At 40.5% G+C, this 22,794-nt stretch overlaps 2 protein-coding genes across 2 annotated transcripts in view; one reads left to right on the top strand and one right to left on the bottom strand.

Moving 5' to 3' along the window:
* LOC138042201 (glycine receptor subunit alpha-2-like) overlaps nucleotides 1-22,442 on the bottom strand; it is a 24,656-nt gene extending 2,214 nt beyond the window's left edge. Inside the window, exons 1-8 of the mRNA XM_068888007.1 lie at nucleotides 22,189-22,442; nucleotides 12,408-12,487; nucleotides 9,158-9,225; nucleotides 6,604-6,824; nucleotides 5,813-5,895; nucleotides 5,013-5,153; nucleotides 4,127-4,341; nucleotides 2,019-2,183 (exon numbers count right to left, since the gene is read on the bottom strand). Coding sequence (XP_068744108.1) covers nucleotides 2,019-2,183; nucleotides 4,127-4,341; nucleotides 5,013-5,153; nucleotides 5,813-5,895; nucleotides 6,604-6,824; nucleotides 9,158-9,225; nucleotides 12,408-12,487; nucleotides 22,189-22,265 — 1,050 coding nt within the window. The 5' untranslated portion in view covers nucleotides 22,266-22,442. The remainder of the gene's footprint in view (nucleotides 1-2,018; nucleotides 2,184-4,126; nucleotides 4,342-5,012; nucleotides 5,154-5,812; nucleotides 5,896-6,603; nucleotides 6,825-9,157; nucleotides 9,226-12,407; nucleotides 12,488-22,188) is intronic.
* On the top strand, nucleotides 15,172-17,238 carry LOC138042203 (uncharacterized). The gene has a single exon (XM_068888010.1). It carries the CDS (start codon nucleotides 15,267-15,269, stop codon nucleotides 15,954-15,956), a length of 690 nt encoding a protein of 229 aa, XP_068744111.1. The 5' UTR covers nucleotides 15,172-15,266; the 3' UTR covers nucleotides 15,957-17,238.
* Nucleotides 22,443-22,794: the final 352 nt, after the last annotated feature.

Below are 22,794 nucleotides of genomic sequence, written 5' to 3'. Positions count from 1 at the left end.
GTTTTCATACTATTTAGTTTTATTATTTAGTCGTATATCATTTAATTAATTTTACTTCCTTTCAATTTCCTAATGTGTAAATTCTCCGCTTATTCGTTAGACGATTTTTGACTGGAATACTCTTACTTCTCAACTAATTTTCATAAATTATTTGTTAACTCGACACATAAGCTGTATATGCTAGGAGTCCTAACAAGCTCCAATTGATTCGAGTATAAATAAAGATGTGTATGTATGTCTGTAAACCCGTATCCGGATATCTGAAATACTGTGGCCCGCTGATTTGAAATGTTGGGCCACAGGGAAACCAGGGGTGTTGTTCCGTATACTTCGTTAGTGTTCGTTAAAACGACTCCTGAGATTCTGTCCGGTTTCAACGATATAAAGAATGGTAGGACATCGGTTGCAGGATATGCAGTATTACTGGTCTGGCAGGTAAAATGGCCATGGATGGAAAAGGAGCATGGACATGCACGCGTGCCACTCTGATCAGTACGTGCGTTGTCAGTTGAGTGTACAAGTAAGTTTTTTAGGTTGAGATCGCGTTTGTATGCTGCGACAGGTGGTTGCGAGAAGATATGACGGGTCATCTGGTCACTTGATAGAATGCGGAAGTTCTGAAATAGAAAGTGTTTTATTTGCTTGTTCAAAGGGTGGTATGTGCGAAAAAGAGGGACTCGGTCAATGGTGCTGAACCTTAGCTCAGCTGGGCGTAGGGCATCAGGACGGTTGATAGTTCTGACCCTCCGTAGATCCTTTTCAAGAGAAGCACGAGGATAACCACGTAGGGAGAAGAATGTTAGCATCTCATTAGATCTCCTCATGAAGTCATCATCGTTAGAGCAGAGTCGAGGCGGAGAAACTGGCTGTAAGGGATAGCAAGTGTCCAGTGTTTAGGATGAAAAGAAGAGAAATGAAGGAAGTTGTGAGTATCTGTGTCCTTGTAGTGGATGGAGGTTTCAGTGAAGCTTGTGACTTTAGCCGGCTTCGCGTGACCTAAGGCAACTCGGAATGGACTCCTTTTTAAATTTTAACCTAGAGTGTTTTGTTAACACAAAAAAATTGGGGTCTTTTTAAGCATTTTTTTTGTAAAATGAAGCTGTTTTCTGAGTCAACAGAATGTTCACGCGAGTTCATGAAGAAAATTGCGGTAAGCAGTCAGTTACAGACGATTTACAACCATGAAACCTAATTTTGCCTCGTTTGACTTACGGGATAATGGTTTTGGGGCTCCTTTCTTCCGCAAACAACTTGTTGTGCAGTACAAGAAAAACGAGAAGAAACTTTCATGTGTACGGCAAACGCGAAATCCCTTCTTTCATGTAGAAGCGGCAAGCGGCAAGCGTCAAGCAGCAAGCGTCAGGCGGCAAGCGGCAGCCGGTAAACGCAAAAAATGGAGGGAAAATCATGCCGTTCGCGTTTCACGAAAACGTGGTGCTAAATCTCTCTGTTGTTTTTGATTGACGTCGTCGTTGCTTCAGCTCCGTACTAACGAGTTCTCTTTCTCTACAGCGCAAGTTTCTCACAAGGAAGTCAACATCGATTACTTTAAATTTTAATTTTTTCTCTTCTCTCCATATTGTGTATCGTTTGTGGATGGTGGGTATCAAGAGACCCGATGAGAAGCAGCTTCCTATCCCATAAATGATAAGTTAACCTTCCACACTTGAAGTTCGTTGGCTCTGCACGGACTGCTCAAAGTGGCCAATCAGAATAAATTTATTGGGAGACAAAAAGAAAAAAAAAGTGTATGCAAATTGTGCGAATCGATGTAGATTGATGTAAATGCGAGTCTCCAACAAAGGGTTAGTTCTAAAAATAGAAAGATACGCGCAAAGGTTGACTAAGGATATAATGCAAAGGGAGGTTCCTACTCATGGGCTCCTGTGTGTGTGTGTGCGTTCTCATTGGCCGAGATTACGGCTGAGTGGTACAGAAGCCATAAGCACAAGAGGAAAGAAAAGAGAGTAAAGAGAACAACAACAACAACAACAGCAAATAAGGAAAGGCGAAATTACCGCTTCCTTGTGTACGTCATCGTTGTAACTATTCAGCGTTCCGCCTATCCGTCTTCTTTTATTCACTCCATTGTTTAACAATAATAGGATGTATTCCATTAATGCTGCAAAGATGAAGGCAAATGACACGATCAAGTAGACATCAACCGCCTTGACATAGGAAACCTAAAATGAAAAGAAACTCTAGATACTTTTCGTATTTGGCCAACGAAGCTTGATCTTAAATGGAAGTGCGGTGAAAAACATGAGGCTAAACAAACGCATAACTGGAATATTTTTTTAGTGAATTAACGTTTCGTATGTCTCAACATACATACATCTTCAGAAGCAACCGTTAGCTAAAATGTATGAAATATGTAACAGTAATATGAGTACCTTGTGAGGTAATACAATACTTGACAAAGATATACAAGAAACGAAACAAAAGAGCTTTTCGCTGCTAACGTATTCATTTAAGGATGACAAATAAAATAAAAAGGGTTTCTTTTATGGTACAATGTCGGTCGGACCTCCCAGTGGAACTAACGTGTTACTGTTTCTTAAAAACGCCTTGAACGCCTAAAAATTTATTTCAGTTATGCTCTTATTTAGCTTCATGTTTGTCACCGCAGTTTGAGTTATAATTCTAGAAAAGAAATTCATTGTCGAGGCACGGAATTGAAGATAAATGCATAAGTTGAAGATAAATGCATAAGTCGTTCCGGGGGTATAACGAAGTCTCGAGGAATAGGCTACAAATGGGTAACCCTGTGCCTTGAGTGAAAATGTCTAGATTTTGGTTTGGATCATGGAAGTGTGAGGAAAAGGGAGAAAGGGTTAGGAAGAAAACAACACCGTAGGATAAAAAGTGGGGGGCCAGCCACTCCCTCACCTGTTGTGTGGTAACTTTCTTAGTTACATTTACTATAATCATTCCAATCAGAGTAGCATCAAACCATGATTGATTAACAACCTGGTTGTTGCTGCAGCAGTGTGAACCCAAATCTGATATATTTCCCACCTAATAATATAACCACTACACCACCAGGACAACCATGCTGGCAACACAGCCATCGAAGAGGTGATTTACGTGGTTAAGGCGTGGGCCTCCCGGGAAATTTTCTTTCAAGGTGACAAGGTAGGGGAGCCTATAACTTCACTTGAAACCCAACTAAGGATCAAGTTAATGATGCACGACCGTAGTCAACTTAGCGGATGACAAGGAAGGATCCTAGAAGGATACAGGCTAATTTTAATTTTAGAGAAAGTGTAGGAGAGAAACCCTGACAATGCACACCCCAAATAATCATATTTTTAAAATTAGCCTGTATCCTTCTAGGATCCTTCCTTGTCATCCGCTAAGTTGACTACGGTCGTGCATCATTAACTTGATCCTTAGTTGGGTTTCAAGTGAAGTTATAGGCTCCCCTACCTTGTCACCTTGAAAGAAAATTTCCCGGGAGGCCCACGCCTTAACCACATATATATATATATATGAAAAAAATTACTCGATTCTGATTGGCTGAGAGCAGTGCAGCGCAAGTGTAACACAGTTCAACAAGTGTAATTCACCAGTGCAAAAAGTGTAATACCAGTTACCAGTGCAAATTACACATCGAAATTCTGGATCATGATTGGCTAATAAACAATAGGGTTCGGTCAGAAGCAATCAAATATTATGTTTTCAAATCAAGCGCACGCCCTGGATGGCGCAATTTATCGTGCAATTTTTCCCTGATTGCGTGATACGGGTGCGTTTCTTCTGCTTGACCATCTCGAATTTTTTCATGTATATTATTAATAAGTAATCACATGATTTTTCTCTTGCAATTTGGGATTAATGAACACGAGTAAATTTTTTCAAAGACTACAAATTGCACTCGCCTATGGGCTCGTGCAAGTTTGGTCGTCTTTGAAAACATTTACTCGTGCTCATTTATTCCAAATTGCACTCGAAATCATGTGATCACCTATACTAATTATCCTAAAATTCAAACATGACTTCAAGATGAGAAAACTATATGAAATAGTTGTTTTATGTCCTGAAATGTCTTTCTAAGATAGAGCGAGAATTGTGGAACCTGATTTATGCTCGGAAAGTAAGGGGCCTTCATCGAGAAACAACATACCTTTGGAAGTGTATTTCTAAACGATCCGGTGAATGTTACAATTGATAATACTGTTGTGCTTCCGAGGGATACTCGAGCGGGAACAGAGTCCTGAGGAATCCAGAAAACCAACCAAGAAAGTATAACAAGCATTATAGTGGGGAAATAGATCTGAATGAAAGTGTAACCAAGGCGACGCCTGAACCAGAAGAGGGCAATGAGCTTAGAGTGTGGACCTATAATAAAAAAAGTAGGCTGTGATTAACATCTGTACTTTTAGAACACCTGCGTGCTTGACATGTACCATCTTTACAATCGTTACCCTTAAAATAAAAGGCTGGAAAAGAGCCAATTTCTCTATTGCCTTACATTAAATTTCCATGTATTTCGGGCGTCGAGATACAAATTTCTATCACAGTGATTTAAAAGCGTACTAAGAGCGTCCACAAATGAAGGATAGCCATCATTGCTAAACTATTATTCGCGACAGTTGCAGAGATTGTAACGATTGCACGGAAACGAAATATGATGAAACATCTAGTTTCTCAGTACTGTATAGCGATATACAAACATTGATAGCGACAAACATTCACGTCGCATTTCTTTTGATATTCGAATTTACCAACCATGGAACAAAAGAGTCATTGCTTCAACAGCCAATTAGATTCTGGTTTGCATATTAATAACAATGGGTGCCGTCACGAGAAACATCGATATCGCTATCGATGAAAGGAAATTATGAGGCGTAAATATGCAAATCGTACCAGCCAAATTTGTTGGTAAGGTAAAAGACTGAACTACGATGTGCAAAGAGATCCAAAATAACTTTTCCTCATCGGAAAAATTAAAAATCCAATGGCTATAGAACTGATATTTTCCCTTATATCGTACCCATTCAACTGCTCACCATCAGAATAATGTTGAGAATCTTGCAAAGCATGCGTAGAAATTAGAGAAAGCTGTGACAGTTGATCGTCTTCCACCATTATCTTTTTCGCTTTGGAGTCGTTTGGCCATTTGAAGACGAGTTGGTCTGTTCCGTATGCATCTGAGATAGAATTTCTCAATAGCGTTAACTGAGTTGAAGATATTACATAGGTTTTTTCATTCGAGAAATATCTTATTATGGCGCAAAGGATGTGATACAATCTTAGACAAACTTCGTTGGGAAAATGTCAGTGCCACACCACTATAAAATGGTCTGTGGTCAATAACTTCTCCATACTTTCCCCTCCCTCTAATCCAATGTTGGTTTAGAAACCGTCAACGGTTTGTACAGTATTTTTCACCACATTATCAACATTGGTATGAGGAGAGGGGGAGACCAATAGACTATGCTTGTGAGAGTATGCCCAATGATGTTCATCCCGGAATTTTTGCTCGAGAGGTTTGTCTACAATTGTAGTTACATTCAGTCATGCTAAGCAAGTCAGGGTTGGTCTTCGCACGGAGTTATGTATCAGTCCTTTAACGAAAAGAAGCCTGAAAATTCAGGCTTGAACCTGGCTTTTGCGATACCGGTGATGTACTCTACCAATTGCGCTATCAAGCTAAGCGGATGTTGGCCATTTTGTCAGTCAGTCAGTCAGTCAGTCAGTCAGACTTTCGCTGGCTGGCTGGTTGGCGACTGAGTGACTGAGTGGATGGCTGGCTGCCATAACCCATGCACAGGCGAATGAAATAATGCTGGATAATAATAATACTAACAGGTTGATATCTTCAGGTCACAGTGAAGCTCGTCCAGTGGATAATCTGATAGATTCATAGCACAGCCAGCGGTGACCGTAAGTCTATAAAATAAGAAAAAGTTATTTCCTCTTCGATGATTTTACTCAGTGAAAGTGAGTTTGGCACTGTGTTGAGCATTTCTGCCAGAAGAACGATGTTCAGCAAAGAACTAGTATGTTAAGTCTCTCTGTTGTTATGACTGTGAACCTTTCTACTTAATAGCCGGAAAAATGATGCTACGTTATTTTCATATACATGTACATTACTGGCCTCTCCTTGAAAAAATATTACCTAGCTCTTATTCAAATCCATCTGTTATTCTTGGCTTGCATTCACGTGATTAGACTGTCATGTTGGTGTTCAAAACAAAGGCAAAATGTGGCAAATTCCCGAAAGAATTTTTCGCTATTGTTCAGTACTCCAACATCGCCTTCATGACGCCAGGTGAAAGCCAAGGACACTTCCCAACTCAAATACGTTTTCCTATTGGAGGAGGAGAACGTATCATGTGCCATTAGGCAATACTCACTAACTCCATAGGGGAACAAGAAATTGACCTTTGGCTCCTGATTAGGTTGGTTACTTTGAAACCTCGGCAAATTTGTGTGCCATCCTGTGATAAAAAAGTTTCTACTGTAATTTTGTATAACAGTCGTAAGTGTTGTAAAGGTCTTGCAGAAACAAAAATCACAGTTTCATGCACTTAGGGCCAGTAGTCAAGTTAGTTCTTATTATCTTTTCCCTGTGACGTGTTTGACGAGTAAACCAACCTCATGCTGTAAGTAACAATCCCTCCTCCTCTAATAGTTATTTTGGTATTTTCGGACGTGACGTCATGGACAGTTGCACTTCTTATGTTGAGAAAATAGGTATCAGGAAGCCATATAAGCTTTTTTGATTCGCTGCTAGTAAGAGTGATGGGAAAACCCATAGAGTGATTCAAACGTGAATCTGTCCATTGTTGTGTAATCTCCAGGTCAAGCGAAAAGTCCTGAAAGAAACCACAAACTGAAAATGACGATTGGAAAATACTACTCAAGACAGTTAAGCGTTTTGAGAGAACTACCTTCCGCGGTTGATTTACAACTTTGGACGATAGGAGAACAGTACTCTTCTCCTCCTATTCATGTGCATTGAAAGTTGCAGGAATGCCTTTCCAAGTGGAATGGAATTTCCATACACTTAAAGTGAGGTCTAGTAAAGTGGGGAGTGATGATAACATTTATCAGAGTATAACTTCGCTTCGACGAATAGGGAGTTTAAGCAAAGACGACAGTCACGGCAACGACAACGCCAAAAAGCAAGAATATTATTGGTTAAATAAGAAAAAATAATCGTGCTGCACGTGAGACATGCATTTCAGTGCACTTCTTTGCGGTACTCCACAAATAAAAAGAACATCGTGACATCACAGGATTTTAGGTTTTGACGACAAAGTGACCGTACAACAATGAACCATTCATTTACTACCTTTACTTTAAACCCGTTCGTACCCATCCATTTAGCTGATAGTTCGCTCCTATAGTACATCGTGAACAAGACCGAATAATCGCGAATTATTTACAATAGCGCTAAGTTAAAGTTTGCAGTTGTCTTTACATGTACTTAGGCCCTGTTTACAAGGAGGGAGGGTCACCCTAGTGGTAGGATTACCATAGCAAGAAGGTTGCCCTAACACTCACGCACTTCTTCCTTTTTTCATCGACGTTTTCACAAGCTAGGGCTACCCTGGCCCAAGGGTAACCCTATTTGAGTGCTAGGGAAACCCTAGCTGCCTTGTAAACGCTGTGCTACGGACAACTCGCCTACCCGGGACAACTTTTAGCGGGGTTTCCATTGTGTTTGCGATGCTCGTGGTTACCAAGCACACAAAGTTGTCCCTAGCAGTAGGGGTACCCTACCTGCTTGTAAACAGGGCCTTAAACTCTCTCATAACTAACGCTCCAAACGCCAGATTTTCAATCTCCTGGCAGTGTTCAACCTTTGGTTTGGTGGCTTAAATGTAATGAGAATTCTTTTGAAATTTGCTGACTCGCTTAACTGGGTGGTAATTCCGGCGCTGAGCGACCTGAAAAACAGCTCGTGAAAACACGGCCAGTAAGTGACCCAAGTTTTAATCCTTGATTTATAAAAAAGATTCCTGTTTATTTTAACTGAAATTTTCCTATTTAATGGTCCGCCATTACTAACTTTAAAGTCTTGAGAGGGCTGGATCGAGGAGAAATTGACGTCAAAGACTCAATAGTTAAGAACGCAACGCCTGTGTACTCGCGGGCTGAATTAATATGCAGCACGGGAGTTTCGGGCTCTCAGACTTTTAAACTCGTGTTTTACATATATAATAAGCTGCGTTTACACGCTGAGATTTTAAGCTAGTGAGCCAATGACTTCACTCGCTCCTAGATCCAACCCTCTGAAGTCCAACCAATTTTGCCATCTCACTTTCAAACTCTGAAGAAAAAGAGGAAGTGATTTTTTTATCATAGTAGCACATTAAGACCTTAAATTGGTATTCTAAGTCTTTGCAATTTTTCAGTCTCGTTTAAGTAATACTAGGGAGGCGCGGTGGCCTCATGGTTAGTGTGCTCGACTCCGGATCGAGTGGTCCGGGTTCGGGTCCTGGCTGGGGACATTGTGTGGTGTTCTTGGGCAAGACACTTTACTCTCACGGTGCCTCTCTCCACCCAGGTGTATAAATGGGTACCGGCGAAATGCTGGGGGTAGCCCTGCTATGGACTAGCATCCCATCCAGGGGGAAGTAGAAATACTCCTAGTCGCTTCATGCTGCAGTAACCGGAGATAAGCGCCGGCCTGATGGGCCTTCTAGGCTCGTAGCGGACTTTACCTTTACCTTAAGTAATACAATGTGGGCGAATTATCCTAAAAATAAATTGGTACAAGCGGTTTCAGAGCAAACATTGAGAATGAAAGGTTCACTCTTGAAAGTTTCGTTGTCTCCAGAACCTTAAGTTTGATGATTTCCCGTTGTTGTTATGCAGAGTCACTCCACTGACCACAAAAAGATCGATGTGCTAAATTAAAATGCGTGCAGTACAATAATTATTTTTCTTCTTTCAATGAACCAATGATATTCTTCTTTTACGGTTTTGTCGTAGTCGTACCAGTGATCGTTTCTCGTCTGTAATAGTTAGATCTATTAACAATGGTTCATTTTACGCTTATCAATTCAGGTTCAGGTGAATTCCGAATTCACGTGACTCTTGACAGAAGCCCAAGTCTCATTCGTTTGCTAATCCAATACAAATGAGCGATAGGCGGAGAGAATTTTTTTAGGGTTTAAAACATTAACTGAATGCACCTTACCTCTTCCACCTCCCTCACACTAACAAAGTGCACAACAATCATTGATACAGTCACGTTTAAAGGATATCCTATAAAGAAAGGTCATGTTACGACACTAAAGATATGTACAGTAATTTTTTTCAGCATGTATTAATTATATTCAGAATCCGAACTTAATATTCCAAATAAAGATATCGCATTATTTTTATTTAAGAACGATAAAATAACTGCTATGTTGCAGTGTAGAGGAAGCATATTATGTTAACCACGATAAATTAGTGAAAATATGTCTTTTTTTTCTTCCGATGTTGACTCGGGAATACTCCGAGTGTTTTTTGGCAGGAGCCGAACCTACGACCGTCCGATTAATAGTTCGGATGCTAATTCCCCAGGAATAGAACTAGTCATCGATTTCCGATAAAACTTTGCACAGCGTTGTAACTTGTCAAGGCCGTGCTCGTTCATCGTACGAGGCTGACGAATACGACTGTTCAACAAGCCACTTTGACAATGACCGGGCACACTCAATGTTGGACAAACCTTGCTACTAATCGGATGCTACTTCATTAAGGGAATATTAGGTAAGAGAGCGAAACCCTGAGCCCCATAATAGTTTTTTGAAATCTATTCTTAGGGCCTGCTTATATGGTCTCGGTTACCCGAGATAGCCCTCCTTCCCGAGACAACTTTACCGAGGTTCTATCAATCTCGTACCCAGAGTTCTCGGGCTTTTCGGTCAGCGGCTGAGCGCCCGGAGAGACTCTGGGATGATGGACTTAAACTATTTTTTTGATTGGTCGCTTGCATAACAATGGCAATCCGACAGGAAGTCGGTAAATAATTCGGAACCCCAGAATTTGGAGGGAGATTCCGCAAAATCTAAAACTAGTTTCAGTGCTGTTTGTTTTTCTACCTTAGAAATCACAAAAATAATAAAACGACGGGGTTTGAATTATATGTCTAATACCGCACGGGAATTTTCCCACGCTGCTAAAAACTGATTACTGTTGTTGTTGCAAAGGTACCGTGGGAAAACATTACATCAGTCTCTTTGGGGAGAAATCTGCGGAAGAAGGTCTTGTCGAAGGATCATGACTAAAACACCATACGAGTAAATACGGGTAACATACGGGTAACATACGCGTAACATACGGAACATACGGATACATACGAATACATACGACTAACATACGACTAACATACGGATACATACGACTAACATACGGATACATACGAATACATACGAGGAATAAACGAAGCTCTAATTATAAGCCTTGCAAGCATTTTTCACGTCAGCAAACACGTACCCGGTTCAGTTTGAGGAAGGAGGGGGGGGGGGGGGGGGAAGGGATGTTGATAGACCCCCCAAGGCTTTCGTTAAATTTAGTCACAGTAAAATAAATTCAAATTCACATGGAGTGCAAAACCCTTAGCATCAGATCCGCCATCCTGATTTCACTATTGCACCTTAGTTGATTATGAGAAATGGTAAAATATCAGCGCAAAATCAAGCCAGAAAGCTTAAATGTAACCATGTACACGTAAAAATGTATCGATTTTGTAATTTCGTGTTGGAACGGAGATTTACTCTGTTGCTGAAACTTTAAGCAGCTGTTCCTTTATAACTTGCAGAATTTTTTAATGTGCCAACTGTTCCCAAAATTCGACATTTTTAACATAATTCTTCTAGTTTTTCAACACAAAATTACAAAATCGATACATTTTTACATGTACATGGTTATATTTAAGCTTTCTGGCTTGATTTTGCACTGATTTTTTTCCATTTCTCATATCCAAATAAGGAGAAATAGTGAAATCAAGATGGCGGATCTGATGACGTCATAGACGTCAGCGACATCCAAAATATATTGTCATCTTGTAGCGCAAGTTAAAGGTTTTGCACCCCATGTGAATTTGTTTTACTGTGACGTGACAAAATTTAACGAAGGCCTTGGTGGTCTATCAACATTCCCCCCCCCCCCCCCACCCCCTCAAACTGAACCGGGTACTTTTCTGACGTGAAAACTGCTTGCAAGGCTTATAATTAGAGCTTCGTTTATGAGAAACACATTCGTATTACTCGTATGTATTCGTATGTATCCGTATGTTGGTCGCATGTATCCGTATGTTACTCTTATGTTAGTCGTATGTATTCGTATGTATCCGTATGTTCTCGTGTGGTGTTTTAGTCATGATCCTTGTCGACGCCATTCAGAATTACGTAAACATAAAATTGTAGTAGAAGAGGACATTGGTGTCGTATCCACAAACATTTGTCGATCGTGTTGCTTGCACGATGGTATTCTGCACGATGGAATGCACGCTAAAACACTAAAAATACGCTACCCGAAAGCCTCAGAAGTTTCATCTTCACACGCTCTTACAGTGAATTTTTATTTCTCCGGTTTCTTTTATGGTGTTTAAGGCTAAATTTTTTGTTTCTTGAACACTTTCAACCCGCCATTTCTACTGTTTACTGTTTTCTCTTTTCTGTTTTCGTTTAAACACAAGCATGCGCAATAAGACCGGAACCCACGTTTTCTGGGCAAATGGAATCCATTATCCCAAAGTCTCTCCGGGCGCTCACCCACTGACCAAAAAGCCCGAGGACTCTGGGTACAAGACTGAGCTTCTATATCAGAATTGCGTGACCGAGACAAAGTTGACCCTACTTAACTATGCATATATTTTAACGCGTGGACTGACAATCTTAACAGAGCAGTGATATGTAGTTTAAATAAGAGGCTGCTTTTGAATCGAGACTTCGTTGTCTGCGGTGAGAATTTTGGCGGGAAAAACCTTCCATTCGAAAGCAAACGCTAGCAACATGTATAAGCCCCCAAATTGTTGCTTCTTTTATTTTTATTTTATGCGTGCGCATGTAAGATTTCGCTGTCTCGTCTTGGGTAGCCACATGCGAAAAAATTGTCTCGCCTGCCAGGGTTACCTTACCCCCCGAGGCGCCAAAATTCTCGCCCTCCCGAGTGACATGTCTCGACCACCTCATGTTAAACGGTTGAAAGAATTTTGTAAACAAATGAGTGGAAAAATATCTCGCCCAGGGTAACTCGGGGAGGGTTGTCTCGGGTACCCGAGACCATATCAAGAGGGCCTTGATCGCGCCCGCGCTGCGAAGGTCCGCTTTCACACCAACTGACCAATAAGACGACGACTTGGAAAAAACCAGGTGACTACATGAAATAGTGAAGTTTGATCAACTGGATCAAAAGGGCTAAACTGAAACAATGGAAGTCCTCAGCTTAGTCATTACCTTTATCTTGAGGTAGTAAGAATTTGGAATATGTTTTAGGACTTGTAATCTCTTGAAGTACTTTTGCAGCATCTTGGTATCTGAAACAGGACGAAAACCTCATTTAAACACGCGCGGACTGTATCATTGTTCCTGGAAGGAACTGTCAGTCTAGATCACCGCGGCAAGGTATCATGTTTACGTCTCAATGATTTCTGGCCGATTTAAGATAGTCCATGAAATGTGTCCCTATTCAGGCCTAGCAAAAGAGGACACCCATTTATGGACGATAGCCAAGGATACTTCCTATATTCGGCAAGAAAGATACAAATGTATGGTACAGTCTTTTGAGTAGACTGCGAGCAGTCTCCCTTTCGCTCTAAAATCGTTGAAACGAAAGCGTACGTTTTCTAAATGGCTGAAGCTGCGGGCCGCAAATACCGTGGGCGTCGGTTAGAGTGAAAGATTTAACCGACGTCCGCGGTATTTGCGACGCGCAGCTTCAGCCATTTTGAAAACGTTGGCTTTCGTTCCAACGATTTTAGAGCAAAAGCGATACTGCTCGCAGTCTATCTTTTGCGTGGCAACTAACAACAGTTACGCAATTATCATTTGCCGAACTGCAGTTGTGTGAAAAAGGTGTCGACTCTCCATGATTGACCTGCAACTTGCATCCTTCAATCTGCAGATTGCACCCACCTCATCCGTTCCAGGCCTTTAATTTCTTTTACCCCAAAATCATGAATCATGCCAACGCCGCCTCCTAATGCTGACATATTAATGAATCTCATGTAGTCTACGGCATATACTATTATATTCAAATAGTTTTATGCTTATATACCAATACAACGATTCAAATTGGTTAAATCGGTGGGCCGGGTTCAAGGCAATGGCTCATTTAAATGCTGTCCCTATCTTCCCGTCCGATTAAACTTCGACTGCCTTGCAATTGTTTCGTGCTTTTTATGCTGGAAATTATGGTTATCTAATGAAATTTCCACTGAAAAGGCTCAAGTTATTTTCACTTAAAATGGTCATTGGAAACTTGCCTGCACAGAGTACTTTCAGACGTGTACTCAACAAGTTAACTATCTAATGAGGTATCAAATTGTGCACTGATGTACCCTTCCTCCTCGTGAGCTACGGAAGACATAATGAAATTACCGCTTTTCAAAAGAACCGCTCTAAGTTCAATACAATACATACTTAATTGACCACTTCCCATAGGGGCTTTTCAGGGCGAATGAAACCCAACGAAACGAGAGAACAGAACAACAACAACAACAGCAACTGTTAAGAATCCCAACTGGCCGGAGGCAAACCAATTGGCTATTTACAAGTGCAGCTGGAATGTTGAACCAGGGACTACCAGGATCAAATTCAACGAGTGATCAGAGCGTGTCTTGAACCCGGGATCTCCGGATCCCAAGGCAAGCGCCCTAACCACTGGGCCACACTGCCTCCTACGCGTTACGTTCGTATTTCCTATTTTCTGTCAACAAATGAGTCGACGGCTACCATACCAGTACAAATGCTAATACCAAATATCACTACAACTTTAGTTATGATTAGCAAAGATAAAGATTCTTAGAGCAGAGCATCTTAAATACATTAAAGCACAACTACATATCATAAATAGAGACTAAAGGCCCGGGAAAACAGCTTCAACATTTGCTTCAACATCCGTTCGATTTTGTTGACTGATTTTCATGAACGATGTTGACTGCTGAGGTGCGCAAACGGTTTCAACACATCATCAAAATTTGATTAAACGAAGCTCACGAGAGGCCTTGTATATAGTTACTATGGATACGGACATGGATACGTCATTAAGAGACCGATTAGTGCGCACGCGCATATCAAACACTATTGAAAGAGAGGGACAAATGGTTTCAAATTCATTCAACATTCGCGAAAACAGAAGAAGAGTTGAATGGTTGTTGAAGCAAAGTTAAAATGCGTTTAAACTAATTCAAAATCGATTCAACTTCGTCTCAACATGTTTCAGCACGGTTGAAAGAGGGGAGCAAACGGTTTCAGCATCCGGCGCTGTTCAACATAATAGGGACTTCAAGCAAATCGCTACGGCGACCTCTACTACGACGTTCGTGGATGCGGAGGCCCGGGGTGAGTACGTCACCGTAGTCTGCCAATTTTGAACTTTAAGCATTAGCGGCCAAAACAGTGACTACGGCGTTTGCCTCTTACTTGCTTTCTCTGTAAAACTGCCAGCGAGAAGTACGTTCAAGTAAGTTCTAAATGATCTCCTTGAGAAAAGCAAGAGATATCATCCCGGCTGTCTTATGATCAAAGGCTTCTAAGTGACGAGCAATTTATATTGCTTCATGATTCATACAAGCCTCAACTTGCGACTTGTATCCATCATTTGAACTCGACGAAATGGAGGATGATGAATGTGTAGCTGAATTAAGAGTTCGAAGACGAGGTATCCCTTTGCTGGCTGATGTTACATGGCACATGGAGGAAAATATGGAGCTCATTTAAGACAATGGAAAAAAAATCAGTGTTGAGCAGGCCATCATATTTATAAAAAGTACAAGCCATAAATGATCAAATTTTCTGCTATTGAGAGCAACTTTCCGGTGTGCTTAGGGAATCTGCAAAGATTGTGAATAAAGAGCAACTGAAACAGGCAACTTGAAGGAAACCATTCAGGAAATTATTATAAACGACATGATGTCGAGGCTAAAGGTAGTTCACGTGACCTTATGCCTTTATTAAACGTCAGCGTGTTGGATTTGGCCACTCCTCCTTCAAGGTTTCGCTTGGTATTATATTCACTTCAAAGCAAACTTTATTTCATTCATATTCGATTTTGTGAGGCGATTGGAATCCATACTCCAAGTTATAACACGATCGATGGATGCAAGCAGCTTTGATAACATCAAGCGAGCCGTGAAAGCACAGCACTTTGAAGACGAGAAATTGGATGCGCTTCGAACCTCCCTCGGTTTTTCAAATTGTTGTTTGTCAGCCGATCAAGTTGCCGAGCTTGTAAAGGAGTTTCCTTTTGATGATGCGAGGCTGAAATGTGTGGAGATTTGTGCTCCAAGGCTGTATGGCACCACTTGCGATCAGGCAGCTACTATTCTGCGTATTTTCTCTTTCGATAAATCGAAAACACAAGGTTTGGAATTCATTGCAAGTCACATCACTGACAACAACTTAATTGCATTGGAGGGCGCTTTCACGTTCCAAGGTGACAAGCAGAGGGCCCGGGAAATTCTTATGAATCGTACACCGGTTGGTCCACCACCACCAGAGCCTCCGAAGCAACGTGGCTGTCCACCACTACCCGGAGGCTACCCCACCGGACCAGAACCGGGGAGTTTTCCAGGAATGCCACCAGAACCAGGACCGTATCCTGTGCCAGCGCCATATCCAGGGGCACCAACTTACCCTGGACAAAACCCCTATCAAATGCCAGGATCTCACGGAGCCCCTCCAGGAATGTATCCTTATCCAGGACAAGGGGGAGTACAGTATCCTACTGGTAATGTCCCACTCCCTGGTGGTTCTCAGTGTCCACCCCAAGGGGGTTTTCCTTAACCTGGTTATCCTTATTAGACTAATCTCAAAATAACTGAACCGTTCTTGAATCAATGATAAGATATGAGAATCCCGATAACGGACTCAAATAGATATTTAAGAGCTTAAGAATGCACATTTTTGAGGCACGGACGGCAACCGGAAGTGAACATTTTGAAGGCCAGGACAGTAGAGTATTCCAGATTTCTAAACTAATGGAGAGAAGATACTTAGAAAATATAAATTTGATCGTGTGAAGACAAGTTGAAAGGGAAAACACCTCACTTCCGGTTGCCGTACGCACCTCAAAATGTTGCTAAAATAATGCTAAATCAGCCCTGATGGGCTAAGCACTGTGACATTGTCCTACATGCATCTTAGGACAGTTTGCAAGTTCCTTTTGTAGGTTAAAGTGGTACTATGATCAAAAAATCATTTCCTTTTTTTTCTTCAGAGTTTGAAAGCGTGTTCGCTTAACACCTAACTGGCAAAATTTTGCGCTTTGAGTTTTATCCAAAGGCTGTTTGTTTTGAGTGTAAGTTTTGGATTTCACGGTCCGCCATTACTCACGGTCAAAACTGGCCGATTGGACCTCAGAGGGTTGGATCTAGAGAAAATGACGTCATTTACTCACTAGCTTAAAATTTCAGCGTGTAAACGCAATTTATTATATATGCAAAACACGGGTTTAAAGTCTGAAAGCCTGAAACTCCCGTGCTGCATATTAATTTGGCCGCGTACACACGCATTGCATTCTTAAACCAGTGAGTCTTTGACGTCATCTTCTCCTCGACCCAGCTCTCTCAAGACTTTAAAGTTAGTAATGGCGGACCAATAAATAAGAAAATTCCAGTTAAAATAAACAGGTGTCTTTTTGAAATCAGAACTTAAAACTTGGGTCAGTTAGTGTTTAGTTAACATAGTTCTGTTTTGGTCGTAGTACCACTTTAAGCCGGGTTTTGCTTTTTCTCCATTTCCACAAGAGTCAATGAGCTGACAGTCTTGACAACATAGGATAAACAAACATGAGATGCATAATCAATAGTGATGACAAGACATGCATTATTTGTTGTTCAAAAATACAGAATAATTTTTCACTTTTAATAATGTAAAATAGTGTGCTCTTTTTGACTATTTTTTGGTGCATGCCATCAATTGATTGCATCGGCTCAACACTACCTGTACCAAGGTATTTAGGGACTGTATTTAGCCCTTGTGTAGAAAGAGGAATTTCACTTGCACTTAATTTTTGTCAGGTAGTAAATTGCAAAGGAATTAAGATTTGAAATTGGATTAAATTGTGGAAGAATGGAATTTTAGAAGGTGAAATGGTGAAATTTAGAGTTGGGTTGTTATTGTTGCGGAGTTACTGGATTCTCTAGTGAACGATAGGCGTCCCTCCCCGTACTAAAACCCGAAACACCGAAACGAAACCATCGGAACGAAACCATCGGAACGAAACCACCGGAACCGCCGAAACCATCGAAAAACCGGGACGAAGCCAATGGAACCATGGAAACACCGAACCGAAACCAGCAAAACAACCGAAGTAACTATCGAAACAGCTATTATGACCAAGCAGATCGCGACGTTTTCTGAAATTATTTCACTCGTGATGTATTTTCACTGTAAGTAAAATTAGTTGTTTTGGTTCAAAGTTGTTCCCTATTACACAAGTACACAGTAAATTCAGTCTCCACCATTAACGATCTCTTCGAAATGCAAATACATTTCAATAATACAATAATTTACAGCAAGTGCGTTAAAATTCTTTCATCATAACTTTGTCCGACTTCCGGCAGCCGTAGCAGGGGTCGCCGTAGCGATTTGCTTTAAGTCCCTAATCGCAAGGATGCTGAAGCAAATGTTGATTTTGTTGAACAGCGATGTTGAATCGGCAATTACTCAGATAAAACTCCATGTCAACAGCTGCGGCAGCTTATATGCAATTTCTAATACAGTGAAACCTGTATTAAACGGACACCCTCGGGGAATGCTCTAGTGTCCGCTTAATACAGGGTGTCCGCCTAATACAGGTTTCGATAAATAACGTCTTATGAGGTGTCAAATACCATTAAAATGAACGGTGAAAATGTTTAGAATACTCCCAGCGACTGCGACAAAATATGTTTGCATTACAGTATTTATTTTTTTTATTTAAGTGGAACAACTGATCCGATTACTACAAACATAGATTACACCTCAAATTTGAAGAAATCAGACGAGTGAAACAAGCTCTATACAAACATAACGAATCAACACTGTACTCTGAAACTGATCAAATGAGCGAAACAAGTTGTATATTGTACATAAAAACCATAAAAACTTTGTCCTTTTCTAAGCTGTTGAATGTACTAATCCTTAACAATAACAGTCATCAATTCTTGATTGTTTGAGCCTTTTAAATTTCATTTTCTGAAGCAAGTTGGTTGCCTTGCTAATGGCCAGCGTTAGATCTTCTTGTCCATGATATCTGGAATATTCCAGCAGTATTTCAGATAATCTTGTAACTGGTTAAAAGATAAACTGATCAACGAAGGATTTGTTGTATACTAGCTGTACAGGCTTCGTGGACGTGTATGCATTTACGGTTTCTTTTGTCCTTGTGTATTCAACAAACACCGTTTGTCAAGTCACGTTTTTAATTTTAAAAATAGAAAAATTGGTGGTTGGCGCCTTCCTCGTTTCCGGTGTCTGGCACGTTGTGTGGTGGAGTTTAATTACAAGTGTCCGTTTAATACAGGTTGGTAACAATAGAAATGACCATTTCAAGTACTTTTTAGGTGTCCGCGTCCGCTTAATAGAGGTGTCCGCTTAATAAAGGTTTGACTTACAGTAAATAAGGGATATAAATTTATATAAATTTAGGGTATTCGGCCACTGTCCGCCTAATAGAGGGTGTCCGCTTAATACGGTGTCCGCTTAATACAGGTTTCACTGTATTTCATACTTTTTATTAAAATTTTTTTTTGCTTCTCGAAATAGACCCTTCCACGGTTCTTGGCGTCATCTTGTCTGGGGGGGGGGGGGGGGGGGGCAAACACGGCAAAATTTGCAGTAAATGTATGGGATTTTGGCCGACTTTGAACCGCTGTAGCGTCGCTAAGAAGAGACGGCTTTCCACATTGAAAGTGTCTTTTAAAAGACATTTATACTGAGGTTATTTTCATGAAATATAAAGAACAGATTCAGGCTACAACAACCATAAACGAATTTTTAAAATTTCAAACTCTTGTGAAATCATCACGGCAAAATGCCACGAAAGTAGAAGCAACATGACAATATTTATCATTCGAATTTATGAAGGCCTTATTTTCTGTTGAAAAAAATGATGTCAATAAAACTATTTAAAGTAGTGGCAAAAGTTGGAAATCTACCACTTTTTAGCGGCGCTACAGCGGTTCAAAGTCGGCTAAAATCCCATACATTTACTGTAAATTTAGCTGTGTTTGCCTCCCAGCCAAGATGGCGGTCAAAAACCGTGGAAGGGTCTACTAATTCTATACCAGCCAACTCTCACGCCTTAGGCGTGAGTCTCACGCATGCGGGTTGAAAACTTTGATCTCACGCCGGCTCAAGCTTGCGGGCCAATTTCTCACGCCTGATTGAAAAATGTGAGTTGTTGCCGTCTTCCTTGACACAATTTCCAAAAATATGTTAACTCAGACCCACGTAAGGAACGAAAACCATGTGTAAAATGAATAAATGACGATACCTTGCTCGTGAAAAGCACTGGGAGCGGGGTCGCGTTTATACGCATCCTAAGACTAGATATTTTAAGCAAGCGCCGATACAACGTAGATTTGATTTTAGTGGTGTACTGTATTTCGGCTGGTAAACCACTAAAATTAGTACACCACTAAAATCAAATCTACGTTGTATCGGCTCTTGCTTAAAATATTTAGTTTCTCAACTTGAAATAACGCCGATCAGATCAAGCCACTGATCCAACGTACACCGACAGGAAAATTGTCCACGGTTGCTTGCTTCAAAACCCTAAGGGCCGATTCACACGATACGATTTTGTCGCATGCGACAAGCTCACGACAGGCCTACGACGTGATTTACGATTGTCGCAGCGTTTTAAAACATGTTTTAAAATGCTATGACATTTTTTCTGACGTACATAGCAATCGTAAATCATGTCGTGGGCCTGTCGTAAGCCGTTGTCGCATGCGACAAAGTCGTACCGTGTAAATCGGCCCTAAGACTGGGCTTTTCGCTTTCGTCACAGTATGCAAATTTGGAAGACTTCGGACGTCTTCGGAAGACTTCGGACTTCTTCGGGTATGTTCGGAAATGATCGTGTCGTCTTCAAAAATCCCAGCACTCCCAGGATAAAAAATCTCACGCCTATATCTCAGAAAAAGTTGGCAGGTATATAATTCGGTTTTAGCAGCCGTTTATCTCGGTGAAGAGAAAGAGAAATCTACATCGAAGTCGGTAAATTCCGAGGTCATCACACCAACTACGCTCGCTTTTGTTTTTGACCGAAGCAGCTTGGAAGCAATTTTAAGAAAGACATATATTACATTACAGGATTTTCTGACCTTTATTGATTCAAAACATTACATGGAAACACGGTTAGCTGCTAACTGAAGAGTTCGGCATATATTAATAGCGTGCAATATGAATATAAAATTGTTATCTTTAAGAAAATTACGACATTTTTTAATTTCCAAGACATGTTTCGATATTACGAACATCATCGTTGCGACGCTTTGGAAATATATGAGGCTATATGTCAAAATAATTTTGTAATAGATAACAGGATACGTTAAAAAAATAATAACTCGATCGACTACGGTCAAACTAGTTAATTTGAGTCGATCTCAGGCAATTATTACGAAACTTCATGTCACTGCGTGAGAGCAGCAATAATTATTACTCAGATAAAACTGTAAACAGCGGTAGCTTCTTTGCAATTTCTAATAGTTCATACTTTTCATAAAAAAGGGTTCGCTTTTCAAAACAGACCCTTCCACGGTTTTTCGCACCATCTTGCCTGGGAGGGGGAGGGGAGGGGAGGAGGGAGGGGGGGTGGGCAAACACGGCTAAATTTACAGTAAATGTATGGGATTTTGCCGACTTTGAACCGCTGTAGCGCCGCTAAAAAGAGACGGATTTCCACAGTGAAAGTGTCTTTTAAAATACATTTATACTGAATAAAGAGCAGATTCAGCCTACAACGACCATAAATTGAATTTTTAAGATTTCATACAAACCCTTCTAAAAACACCACGGCAAAAATTATGCCGCGAAATTAGAAGCAACAAGAGAAGATTTATTGTTCGAATTAAAGGACATTATACCTTCCTAATGGCCTTACCTTTTGTTAAATGTAAGATATCAATAAAACTATTTAAAGTAGTGGCAAAAGTTGAAAATCTGTCACTTTTTAGTGGCGCTACAGCGGTTCAAAGTCAGCCAAAATCCCAAACATTTACTGTAAATTTAGCTGTGTTTGCCCCCGGTCAAAAACCGAGGAAGGGTCTATTAATTCGGTTTTAGCAGCCGTTTTCCTCGGTGGCGTTATTTTAAGAGAAATCTACATCCAAGTTGGTAAAATCCGAGGACATCGCATCAACTACGCTCGCTTTTGCTTTTGACCGAAACAGCTTGGAAGCAATTTTAAGAAAGACTTAAAAAAGTAATTCCCATTAGAGGATTTTCTGATCTTTATTGATTCAAAACAGCAGCATGGAAACACGGTTAGCAGTGCGGAGTTACTTGAAATTTATTTGCACATGCTAACTGAAGAGTTCGGCATATATTAATAGCGTGCAACATGAATATAAAATTGATCTTTCTCAAAGGATGCACTGATTACCATATGTAAACATTGTAAAACAAGTGATAACTACAGTTTTAGCTCTGTCACTGAAGGGATCACACATGGACAAAACTTTTTGATATCGAATAACAGAAGCCCTTTTATTGCGAAGCTTAATGATTTTGTGGTCAGTATCTCACCTGCGACACCTGCAAACCTTGGAACTGAGAGGGACTACACAAATACAACAAAGTTAATATTTTCGCCCTTTTAAAACCCAAAAAAATATTTAAAAAGCCCAAGCATTTAAAGAACTGAGTTTTCTTTACAGGCGAAGTTGCGGACATCAAATTGAGAGACTCAAATATAGGCAACCCGCCTTTAGGCTTGAACTAATGGAATTAATTTCTATTTTTTTGTAATAGTTAGGTCACTAAGGTTAGATTCTAGATTATCAGTCTATCGAGTGAACGAACTTACTCATCTGTGGTTGCAATTGATCCCGGCGTCGATAACAGAGCAGTTATCCAACAGACGAAAATGTTCAAAGTTCTCATTATGGTGAACAAGAAACTTTACAACATCTTGAATGATATGCAACGCTTGACATGACCAAGTACAAATGAATTATTAATTAAAAATAAAATGTTTCTACCAGATAGTCTCCATTCAGTTTGATTATTTCTATTGGCCCGTTTGCAAGCTCTGTTTTGAAAATAGGTTCAGCCACAGGAAGTCGGAAATTGATCCAAAGCAGCGTAGAGAGTGCTTCCTCGAGTTTCCATTATATATTTGCTGACTGAAACGAAAGAAATCATTTGCATAAAAATAGTCACACACTTTTTTTCTCTAATCTGGCCACATCTTGTTTTCCCGTCTGACACGGCCAAGGCGACACCAACGTCGACACATTCAAAGCATTTGAATTTATAATTTATTCCAATGCAGCAAATCATGGCTGCCATATTGGTGTTTTCGACGATGAAACAACGGCTAAATTACTGTCCTAAACTTTAGAACTTTCCACGGTTTCTGATGCCATGTTGGTTTGGGGCAAACACGGCTGAACAGTGAATGTCCGGGAAT

The sequence above is a fragment of the Montipora capricornis genome, chromosome 3 (genome assembly GCF_036669925.1).
Source record: "Montipora capricornis isolate CH-2021 chromosome 3, ASM3666992v2, whole genome shotgun sequence".
Taxonomy (NCBI): domain Eukaryota; kingdom Metazoa; phylum Cnidaria; class Anthozoa; order Scleractinia; family Acroporidae; genus Montipora; species Montipora capricornis.
This window is presented reverse-complemented; position numbering and strand designations above follow the sequence as displayed.